Source organism: Felis catus, chromosome E1 (assembly GCF_018350175.1).
Source record: "Felis catus isolate Fca126 chromosome E1, F.catus_Fca126_mat1.0, whole genome shotgun sequence".
NCBI lineage: Eukaryota > Metazoa > Chordata > Mammalia > Carnivora > Felidae > Felis > Felis catus.
Window position 1 is genome coordinate 45,088,501 of NC_058381.1, and position 12,346 is coordinate 45,100,846.

General features: G+C 36.1%; 1 protein-coding gene across 46 annotated transcripts in view; it reads left to right on the forward strand.

The window, feature by feature from the left end:
* EFCAB3 (EF-hand calcium binding domain 3) overlaps positions 1-12,346 on the forward strand; it is a 460,207-nt gene that overhangs the window by 114,710 nt on the left and 333,151 nt on the right. For all 46 annotated transcript variants that reach the window (XM_045044749.1, XM_045044748.1, XM_045044746.1 and 43 more), the window contains 3 exons: positions 5,006-5,149; positions 5,484-5,552; positions 8,965-9,105. In XM_045044749.1, the coding sequence (XP_044900684.1) occupies positions 5,006-5,149; positions 5,484-5,552; positions 8,965-9,105 (354 nt within the window). The remainder of the gene's footprint in view (positions 1-5,005; positions 5,150-5,483; positions 5,553-8,964; positions 9,106-12,346) is intronic.

Here is a 12,346-nt window from a genome sequence, read left to right on the forward strand (position 1 = left end):
TGTCAACAATTGCCAAATTATGGAAAAAACCCAAATGTCCATGGACTGATGAATGAATAAAGAAGTTATGGTGTATGTATATGTATATGTAATGGAATATTACTCAGCCATCAAAAGAATGAAATCTTGCCATTTGCAACAATGTGGATGGAACCAGACTGGATTATGCTAAGCGAGATAAGTCAGGCAGAGAAAGACAAATACCATATGATTTCACACATGTGGAATTTAAGAAACAAAACGGATGAACATAGGGGAAGGTGGGGGAAAGAGAGAAGCAAACCATATAAAGAGTCTTAACTATAGTGAGCAAACTGAGGGTTGATGGAGGGAGGTGGGCGGGGGATGGGCTAAAAGGATGATGGGTATTAAGGAGGGCATTTGTTACGTTGAACACTGGGTGTCATATGTAAGTGATGAATCACTAAATTCTACTGAAACCAAGAGTACACTATATGTTAACTAACTAGAATTTAAATAAAAATTTGAAAAAAAAAGAAGACAACTTTAAAACTTTTGACCAACCTAGCAAAGTGGATTTTATACCTATCTTTTCTGTTTTTATGTATTCTCAACTACTCTCTTGACTATATTTTTGAGGAGCAAATTTATATTTATTGCAGTATAACTTGCATGTAGTAAAATTCACCTTTTTTTAGGTATATCATTGTTTAAATTCTTAAAAATAATGTCATGTAACCATTACTAAACAGCACATAGACTGTATCACCACAGAAGTTTCTTTGTGTCCTTTTGTAGTCCATCCATTTCCCTAACCCTCATTCCTGGTGACCCCCGATCTATTCTTTGACTCTAAAGTTTTGCCTTTTCTAGGATGTCATGTAAATGGAATCATAACATATGAAGCTCATTTGAGTCTGGCTTCTTTCACATAGCATATTATACTTTACATTCATCAACTTTTTGCATGCAGTGTGTTTATTTTTATTGATGAGTATTATTCCATTACATGAATGTAATGTTTGTATATTTACCAATTGATAAACTATTGAAGTTTCCTGGGTTTTGGTGATTATGAGTGAAGCTTCTATAAATATTTATGTACAGGTATTTGTGTGGACATATATTTTCATTTCTCCTAGTTGAATACCTAGAAATGGGATTGCTGGGATATATATTTAAATTGATAGAAACTGCCAAACATCAATTTATGATAGATAACATCCATTTATGATTAAAAAAAAAACCTCTCAACAAAGTGTGTACAGAAGGAACATACCTCAGCTTAATGAAGACCATATACGAAAGGCCACACATATGCTCAATGGGGAAAAACTGAAAGCTTTTCTTCTAAGATCAGGAACAAGACAAGGATGCCTATTTTGCCAGTTGCTGTAATTTTTCTCACTACTTTTACTCAACTTGTATTCATAGTATTGGAAGTCCTACTGAGAACAATTAGGCAAGAAAAGGAAACAAAAGTCATCCAAATTGGAAAGAAAGAAGTAAAACTGTTACTATTTGCAGATAACACAATATTATATGTAGAAAACCCTAAAGGCCCTATTAAAAAAAACTGTTAGAACTAATAAACAAATTCAGTAAAGTTGCACCATATGAAATCCAATAGAAAAACCAGTTGCATTTCTATTTGCTAATAAACTATCAGAAAGAAATTAAGGAAACTATCCCATTACAATTGCATTGAAAATAATAAAATACCTAAGAATAAATTTAACCAAGGAGGTGAAAGACCTGTACACTGAAAACTATAAGACATTGAAGAAAGAAATTGAAGATGATGCAAATGAATGGAAAGATATTCCATGCTTGTGGAGTCAAAGAATTAATAATGTTAAAATGTCCATACTACCCAAAGCGATATACGGGCTCAATGCAATCCCTATCAAAATTCCAATGGCATTTTTCACACCTGGAACAAACAATCCTAAAATTTGTATGGAGCTGTAGAAAACCCTGATAGCCAAAGCAATCTTGAGAAAGAGCAAAGCTGGAGCCATCATACTTTCTGATTCCAAACTTTATTACAAAAGTATAGTAATCAAAACTCTATGGTATTGGCATAAAAACAGACATCAGTGGAACAGAACGGAGAGCTCAGAAATAAACCCTTGCATATACAGTCAATTCATTTAGGACAAACGAGGCAAGAATATATAGTGGGGAAAGGACAGACTCTTCAATAAGTGGTGTTGGGAAAACTAGACAACCACATGCAAAAGAATGAAACTGGATTCCTATCTTAGATTATGATTAAATACTTGCACTTGTAAGACCTGAAACCGTAAAACTCCTGGAAGAGGGGCGCCTGGATGACTCAGGTAAGTGTCTGGCTTGGCTCAGGTCATGATCTCGCGGGCTGTGGGCGTCGGGCTCTGTGCTGACAGCTCGGAGCCTGGAGCCTGCTTCGGATTCTGTGTCTCCCTCTCTCTCCTCCCCTCCCCGGCTCATGCTTGCTCACTCTCTCTCTCTCTCTCTCTCTGTGTCTCACAAAAACAAATGAAAAATGTTAAAAAAAATTTTTTTAACGTTTAAAAAAAATCTAGGGAAAAACATAGGCAGTAAGCTCTCTGACATCCATCTTGGAAAAAATTTAAAAAAACCCAATTTTATCTATTAATACAATATCATAGGTAAAGTCAAAGAACAAATAACAATATGGTAGAAACTATAATGTATATCACAGAAGAAAAATAGAAAAATGGGCAAAAGTCATGGATATATAAATCATAAAAAAGATCTTAAATGGCTTATGAACATATTAAGAGATGTTTGATTTTACTCATAATAAGAAATATGCAAATTAAAATGGAGATACAATTTCTCACCCATTAGATTGGCAAAAATTGAAAACCTTCACAGCATACTCTGTTAGGTTGTAGAGAAAAAGACGTTCACCTATAGCTGGTGGGCATTTAACATGCTACCATTCTAATGGAGGGAATTTGGCAATGTCTAACAGAACTACATATGCCTTTACCTTTGGACCCAGCAATCCTGCTTCTAGGAATTTTCCCTGAAGATACCCTCCAACAATGTGAAAATATAGATACATAAGATTATTCATTACAGAATTATTTGAGATGGCAAAATAATGAAAATACTTAATGTGTAAACATTGGAGGTTAGTTGAATAAACTTTAGTTTCTATGTACAGTAGGGTATTATACAACTATAAAAAAGAATTTTTTAAAAAGGAGTTTCAGGGGTGCCTGCATGACTTAGTCGGTTAGGTGTCCGACTTTGGCTCAGGTCATGATCTCACGGCTCGTGAGTTCAAGCCCTGTGCCAGCCTGGAGTCTGCCTTGGATTCTGTGTCTCCATCTCTCTCTGCCCCTCCCCTACTCATGCTCCCGCGCTCTCTCTCTCTCTTTCAAAAATAAACATTAAGAAAAAAGAATTTCATACCACTACTTTTTGTACTACTGATTTTATACCTTTCCAGCATTTAAAACTACAAATTTCCCTCTGAGCACTTTCACAGCATCTCACAAAATTTTATATGTTGTGATTTGATAATCACTTATTTAAAATATTTTCTAATTTACCTTGTGATATCTCATTTGAAACATGAGTTATTTAGAAATGTACTATTTAGGGGCACCTGGGTGGCTCAGTTGGTTAAGTGTCCGACTTCGGCTAAGGTCATGATCTCATGGTTTCTGGGTTGGAGCCTCGTGTCGGGCTCTGTGCTGACGGCTCAGAGCCTGGAGCCTGCTTTGGATTCTGTGTCTCTCTCTCTGTCTGCCCCTCTCCCACCCACGCTCTGCCTCTCTCTGTCTCTCAAAAATAAATAAACATTAAAAAAAATTATATTATTTAATTTCCAAATATTTGGACATGTGCTAGGGATCTTGTTACTGATTTCTAATTTAATACACGTTGGTCAGAGAATTTATTTCGTACAATTTAAATTCTTTTAAATTCATTAAGATTTGGTTTAAAGACTAGCATGTGGTCTTCCCTAGGTGAATATTCCATGTGCACTTGAAAGAATGTATATTCTGTAGTTGTTGGGTAGTGTTCTATAAATATCATTAGGTTAGATTGTTTGCTAGTTTTGTTGGGTATTCTAATTTCTGATTTTTTTTAAACATTAAAATTTTTTTTGTTTTAATATTTATTTTTGAGAGAGAGAGAGAGAGAGAGAGAGAGAGAGAGAGAGAGAGAGAGAGAGAACGAGCAGGGGAAGGGCAGAGAGAGAGGGAAACACAGAATCCAAAGCAGGCTCCAGGCTCTGAGCTGTCAGCACAGAGCCCAACACGGCTCTAACTCATGAACTGTGAGATCGTGACCTAAGCCAAAGTCAGACACTTAACTGACTGAGCCACCCAGACGCCCTTAATTCTTACTGATGTTTATTCTAGTTGTTCTATTAATTACTAAGTGCAAGATTTTCAAATCTGCGGTTCTGATTATGGGTTCATGCATTCCTCCCTTTAATTCTGCAAGTTTTTGCTATATTTGGAAGGCTCTTGTTAGATGCATACACATTTGATATTGTTGCAAAATTTAATGTATATGACCTTATGAAATGTACTTTGTCTGTTGCTCTCTTTTGTCTTATTTTTGCTGCTCTTCTGTTTCTTTCCCCCAGTTTCCTTACTTATATTTATACATTTATGTGTACCTATCGTCACCTATTTTAAATTATTTTAGGTACATAAATAAATACAAATACTGCCTTTTCTCTTAAGTATAATTTTATATCTTGGGAGATTTTTTCCCCACTTTTTTTTAAATATAAAGGAGACGGGTGCCTGGGTGGCTCAGTCGGTTGAGCGTCTGACTTCAACTCAGGTCATGATCTCACGGTCTGTGAGTTCGAGCCCCGTGTCAGGCTCTGTGCTGACAGCTCAGAGCCTGGAGCCTGCTTCAGATTCTGTGTCTCCCTCCGTCTCTGCCCCTCCCCAGCTCATGCTCTTTCTCTCTCTGTCAAAAATAAATAAACATTAAAAAAATTAAAATATAAAGGAGAAACATGAAAATTCCTTTCTAACTGAAGGTGATTATCTCTTCCCAGGAAATAAAAATCAATTTTACAACATCAACATTTACAAAAATGAACTTAAAGACATTCCTGTACTTCAGCAAAATTTAAATGCCATTGGAATCTATCTAACAGATGATAAAATAAAGGAGACTTTGGATAACACTAATCCTAACGGTGAGTAATTATTTCAATTTAAAATAACAAATTTTGCGTATTTCAGAAGTTTCACTCTAAATGCCAAAGGAAATATACTGCCATATATCTTTTAAAAGAGAAATTAAAAATTGTTTCTTGTCTATCAATTTATGGGTTTTTATCAGAGGAATTGATGTTCAAAGTGCATCTCTGACACCTTTATTTTAGGTCTATTCTGCATATCACATGTGTCACAATAGGATTACCAGTCCTCTCCATTATTTTTGTGTTTATAGCTCTGGTGTTATAACATCAAATGGTCCTTTTTACAATAATATCTAAATTCTTTCTTTTTTTTCTTTTTTAAAAAAAGATGAAGTGGTGAGTTTTAAGGATTTCATCAGAGAATTGAACAACAGTGATGAATTTATCGAGTGCCACAGTAAGTATGAAATTCAAAATGCATATGAACAGGAACTTCATTTTTGGGGGTTGGTGTATGTATAGGTATGTGTGTATATAGACTTTATATATACTCTACCAAACCCCCCTTTTATGCATTTTCTCATTTAAACTCAGTTGATGTTGTAAACTCTAGGTTTTCACACATAGATACATATTTTTCATACTGTAATATTCTTGAAATATTTAAAAAAATTTCTGTTGTCTCTCTTTCTTCCTTGTCATGTGTTTTATTGCTATATTCTTTCTTTTGTCCTTACTAATGCTGATGGGGTTATCCATCTTATAATCAAAGTAGTCAGGTTTGTTTTTTTAAATCACATCTAATGACTTTTCCCCTCTGTATTCTTATCTTTCTTGTTTATTTCTTCATATATATATATTTTTACATTTGCTCTCTATCTCCTTGTGAAAAACATTGGCCAAATGCTTAACTTTTTTCGGCTTGTTTTGACATTTCAGCACAGTTCTATCATGGGGACACTAAAACAGCCTTGGACCACAGACATTGAGATTGAGAATTGTAGTCCTAAAACTGGGGTTTTAAAAGAAGTATTGAAATAAGTGGATTCTCTCTAAATAATCTGTACTTGGGATGCAGTTCCACTCACTATCTCAGGATAAGTTTGGTGGGAACCTTGACAAATTAATTCTATATTCATTATAGAAGATTATAGATCTATGAATAGCTAAGACCCTTTTGGGAAAAAAAAGATAAAGATCTTGCTTTGTCACATGTTAGTACATAGCATAATGCTGTTTTAATATAGACCTGTGAAAATAGACCAGTGCATCACAATATAGAACCCAGTAGAGACTTCTATTAATGGGAACTCGGAATGTGATAGAAATGACATCATCAGTTAGTGGGGGAAAAGATGTATTATTTAGCTTCTGATTTGAGAAAATTGTCTTACAATGCAGAGAAAATGAAGTAGAATCCCTATTTCATACCATATACAAAAATAACCTTCAAAGAATCAAATGAATGTTAAAATGGATCTCAAAGATTAAACTATAAAGCTGATGGAAGAAAATGTAAGAAAAACTATTGTGCCTTGTGGTCATGGATGCCTTCTTAAAGATGTTACTCCCCAAAAGCACAACCATGGGGTAAAAAAGGATTTGATTACATCAAAATTAAGGATTTCTGGTAAATGAAGGACTCTAAAACATGTAACAGACTGGAAGAAGATAATTACAAGATAACTAACAAAAAATTAATATCTCAAATATAAGGAAATTCTGCAAATCAACAGTAGAAAGAAAGAAATCAATTGGAAAAATAAGTAAGGATATAAGACTTAGTATACAGGAGGAGAAACCCACATAGCTAAATATGTGTATGAAGAGAGTTGGCAATACTCACAAATTGCTAGTGAGTAGGTAAAATGGTACAGCATTCCAGATTGCAATCTAGCAGTACTTGTCAAATTCAGTATGCATATTTCTTATGATCCAATAATTCTATTCTCAGATAAATAGCCCAGATAAGTTCCTTGTAGAGACATGTACAGGGATGCTCCCTGCAACATTATGGGAGGAAAGAAATGAAAACAATCTATGAGTCCATGATTGGGGAAATGGTTGAATAAAATATGGTCCATACATACACGTCATAACAGTAAACTAGATTTACATTTGCACCAGAGAGAGACCTCAGTAATAATACGGTTCCATGAAGAAAGGAAAAAATGGAATAAGTGTATAACAAAGAATGCTTTATAGAAGTTGGATTTCTACTAATGCCCATAAAACACAACCATATTTATATCTATTTCCAGGTAAACACTGAATTCTAAATAGAAAGATGAGATTGAAATAGACGGATTGAAAGAAATTGATAAAGAGATTGAGATTGAAGTGACAGTATTAACAAAGTTGACTTCAGAAACAGATTAGAGTACTCTGTATCCTAAAAACATACACATTCTTTTCAAATACTTATGGAATAGCCACAAAAATAGATGATGTATTTAAGCCACAAATAAAAATTTCAGTGAATTCTAAAAATCAGAAGTCATTCAGACCACATAGTCTGACCATGATGTTGTGACATTAAAATTATTTGTGAAAGAAAGGAAAAGTGTTGCTTTTAAGATGAAAAACAAATTGCCTTGTAAGTAATTCCTTGGTTGAAGAATAAAAGAAACCTGAAAGATTTTAGAAATGATGACAGTGAAAGCACTATGTATCAAATCGTGTAGAGTGTGACCAAAACAATCTTACAGGATATTTTATAGCATTAAATGCTTTTATTAGAAAACAAGAAATATCAAAAATAATTTATCTTTTTTTAAGTTTATTTATTTTTGGAGAAAGAGTGCATATGGGGGGTGGGGGGGAAGAGCAGAGAGAGAGAAGGAGAGACAGAATCCCAAGCAGGCTCCTTGCTGTCAGCGCGGCTGACATGATCATGACCTGGGCCAAAATGAAGAGTGGGACGCTTAACTGACTGAGGCACCCAGGCGCTTCCAGAACAATTTATCTTAAACGTTCAGCTTACAGAGCTAACCAGCAGCATAAACAACAAAAGAGCAGTACAATCCCCCTGAAAAGTGCTAGTCAGGAGCTAACAAAGTGGAAAGTTGAAGTTAGTGAAATAGAACACACACACACACACACAAGCACACACACACACACTTATCCATATAACCAAAAGTTGGTTCTTTCAAAAGACTAATAAAGAACTCTTTAGGAAGTATGATGAAGGGGAAAAAATAGGGAGGACATAATAAAGAAAACAGTTGTAACTTGGATACAGGGAGATTAAAAGATATAAATGAATAACACTTAAGTTAGTAAAGCAACAAATTATTGGCATGTCATCAACAACACTGTCATTCTTTCCGAATGTTTAGATGAAGACAGAAAGGGCTGCCTTTTTTAATGTTTGTTTATTTATTTTTGAGAGAGAGAGAGTGAGCGAGCATGAGTAGGGAAGGGGCAGAGAGAGAGAGTGCCAGATCTGAAGCTGGCTCTGCGCTGACAGCACAGCGCCTGATGTGGGGCTCGAGCTCACAAACCGTGAGATCAAGACCTGAGCCAAGGTCAGACACTTAACTGACTGGGCCACCCAAGTGCCCCCTTTTGTTTCCCCATCATGGCACTATTTTCTTAGAGATAATTTTGGTATTTTGTTGTTTTGTTTAGCTTCCTGCGTTGAACTAGTAAGGTAACCTATTTCAGTGTGTCTTGTTTTCTGATATAAGCATTGTAAACCTGTAAATGTTGTTGAGCTTTCAGTTTGGAGAATATTTCAGAGAGGCAAAATCTCTCAAGACTGGGTATTCTAGAAAATGAATACATTTCACCCAAATCAAGCTGTTATGTGCTTCTCTGGATAGACTGACCAACTAGATATCTTTGTATTTTGTCATGTCTCTGTTTAGGAATAGAAGATGCATGTAACGTTGTTAATAGTGTCTTTGATAGGAAAGTTGAAGTTAAAGACCTTTTATCTGCGTTGGAGGGCCTGGAGAAACCTTTAAATGAAGAAAAACCTGAGGTGTTACTGAACTCTGAAACAGATGGTGAGTTCCTGAGTTACCTCTCAGTTTTCCTGTTCAGACTATACGTGTTCATGCTGGCTCATTTTTTTTTTTTTTTTAAGAATACTAATACCATAGGTTTAGGAAGATTGTTATGGGACTGCTATGTTTATAAATTGGTTACTGAGAATTGTTGTAACCCTTTTGGAAAGTGTGTGGATACTCTTCTTTGTTTGGAGAAGACTAGTAGAAACAAGTACTGTTTTTATCCAGGTTTTAAAATCGGATACTTCTTGGGGCGCCTGGGTAGCTCAGTCAGTTAAGCGTCCAACTCTTGATTTTGGCTCAGGTCATGATCTCACGGTTTGAGATCACGATCTCACAGTGCTCTGCACTGACAGACGGAGCCTGCCTGGGATTCTCTCTCTGCTCTCTGCCCTTCCCCTGTTCTCTCCCTCTCTCTCTCCCTCTCAAACATAAATAAATAACCATTAAAAAAATGTTTAAAAAGATGTTTTCAAACATTTTAAAAAATAAATAAAATCAGATACTTCTTTTTTAAAGATTTTTAAAAATGTTTTTATTTATTTTTGAGGGAGAGAGAGAGTGGAGGAGGAGGGGTCAGAGAGAGGGAACACAGAGTCTGAAGCAGGCTCCAGGCTCTAAGGTGTCAGCACAGAGCCTGACGCGGGGCTCAAACTCATGGACCATGAGATTATGACCTGAGCTGAAGTCGGATGCTTGACGACTGAGCCACCCAGGCGCCCCATCTTTTTTCTTTTTAGGTCATTTATGCTAGTGGTTTGTCAATTTTAATAACTCTTAACTAATTCCTGGCTTTCTGATCCTCTCTATCATGTGTGTTTATTGTTTCCTCAATTTATGTTTTCATCTGTATCATTTTCTTCTCTACCATTGATTTTGTGACATTTTGTATATATATTTCACATATAGAATGAAATGATCACAACGATAGATCTAGTTAACACGTCACCATGCATAGTTAAAAAAAAGGGGTTTTTTTCTTATGTTGAGAAATTTTAAGATTTACTCTCTGAGCAACCTGCAAATATGCAATACAGTATATTTTTGGATATATATGTATTTTCTATTCTTTTAATTTCACTCTTTCTGTACTCTTCTAAAAAAAGATAAATTTGAAAACATGTAAGGGAAACTAGAATTTGAAAAGAAGGAAACAGGACATAAAGAAATTAAAAATATAATAAAATTAATTAGCAGACAACAATATTAGCAGATTAAACATGGGTGAAGAGAGAAATATGAAGTGCAAAGGAGTTTGAAGAAATTATACAGAATGCAGCATAGAAAGACAGAGTTGGAATATAGGAAAGAGGTTAGGGGCGCTGGGGTGGCTCAGTTGACTGAGCATCAGATTTCTGCTCAGGTCATGATCTTGTGGTTTGTGAGTTAGAGCCCTGCATTGGGCTCACTGCTGGAAGCATGGAGCCCTCTTCAGATCCTCTGTCTCCCTCTCTGCACATCTCCTACTCTCTCTCTCCCCCAAATAAATGAACATTAAAAAAAAGAAGAAGAAGAGGCTAAAAGGAAGGCAGAATGAAGAGGTCTACTTAGTATGGCAATCAGTTTGAAGTATGTATGTGTATCTGATTACGTTATATATTAGTTACAACTAATATAATGTTCCATCTCAGTAAAGCTAGAAAAAGAAAGAATGAAAAGATGTGATATATATCCACACAGGAGAGAAGAGACAGAGTGGTTGCAGAGAAAATATTTGGAGAACTATAGCTGAGAATTTTCCAGAATGAGAAAGACCTAAACCTACCAATACAAGAATTCCAGGGAATCCCACATAGGATGAAAGGAAATCCATACGTAGGGTTATCATGATGAAACCGTGACATACCAAACAGAAAGAAAAATCTTAAAGGTAGCTAGAGAGAAAAGTCAAATTATCTATAAAGGAGGAACTTTTTCTTATTCTTGATATTTTTTTCTGGGTCTTGAAATCTAGAGAAACATTTTTGTAAATTGAGGATAACCACCCCACGTTCCCCTCCACTTTGGGAGGAACTTGGGCTTTGTCTGAGCCTTTGAAACTACAAACTAAAATTCATCCAATTTTGTTTTGTTTTTGTTTTGTCTTTGGCAAACACTCTTTGGGTAAAAACAGTCGCCGTGTTTCTGGATTACAGCCTTTCATCAGTTGTTTGGTCTGGGAATTTCTTACTTTCTTGGCAGCACATTGATGAATTCAAGATTTAAAAAAAATTTTTTTTTAACGTTTGTTTATTTTTGAGACAGAGAGAGACAGAGCATGAGTCGGGGAGGGTCAGAAAGAGAGAGGGAGACACAGAATCTGAAACAGGCTCCAGGCTCTGCACTGTTAGCACAGAGACCGACGCGGGGCTCGAACTCACGGACTGTGAGATCATGACCGGCTCGAACTCACGGACTGTGAGATCATGACCTGAGCCGAAGTCGGCCGCTTAACTGACTGAGCCACCCAGGCGCCCCAAGATTTTTTTTTATAGCAATAATTTTATTTAGAATTTTTAGTTGTTTTTAGTAGGAGGGCTGATCCAGATATCTAGCTACTAAATACCAGGAATTGAAATCATTTTTTTCTTTCAATTAAATTAAATCAGACCCTGGGGGCAGGGTGGTTGATTACTGGCACCCTCTCCCATTCCAAAGTCGCACCATAATGTGGGAGACAGAGGAAGAGCTTTTAAAACTTCCCTGCATTGTGTTTCTACGGACGCTTTGTTGTTGGAGCCTGTGGTAATCCTGCATCTGTGTGAAGGGAAGCTCCCACAGGGTAATTCTCACTCTTTCCCATCAAACCTCTAGTCTCTCAACCCCTCCCTGTCCCTCTCTTTCCTTCTGTCTCTGTCTCCAGACAAACTCTTCCTCTCTATTTAGGCATTTGGCATATTTTCTTCAATGACTCTAGGTTTTTGCAAACACAGTCCCTACAAAAACTCTCAGTCTACAAAAATCTCAGGAGTGAGGAAATATTTAAGGCCAAGCTAACTGCTTCGAATAGGAAAGATGGGTCAAATTATCCTGCCACTTCAAGAGGTATAGTGCCATAGCTCCAATATTTGCTATTTAGATAAATTACAATAGACTTCAATAGAGAAGGGTAACTTTTGAATCAGGCTCTGCAGAGTCCGCTGACTCAAATGCCTGCAGTAGCCAGGCACGGAATGCAAAATTAATAAAATGAGTTGGTTATAAGACAAAAGGAAGGGGTGTGGACTGTAGGGTAACTTGAGAGCATGTGTCCTAGATG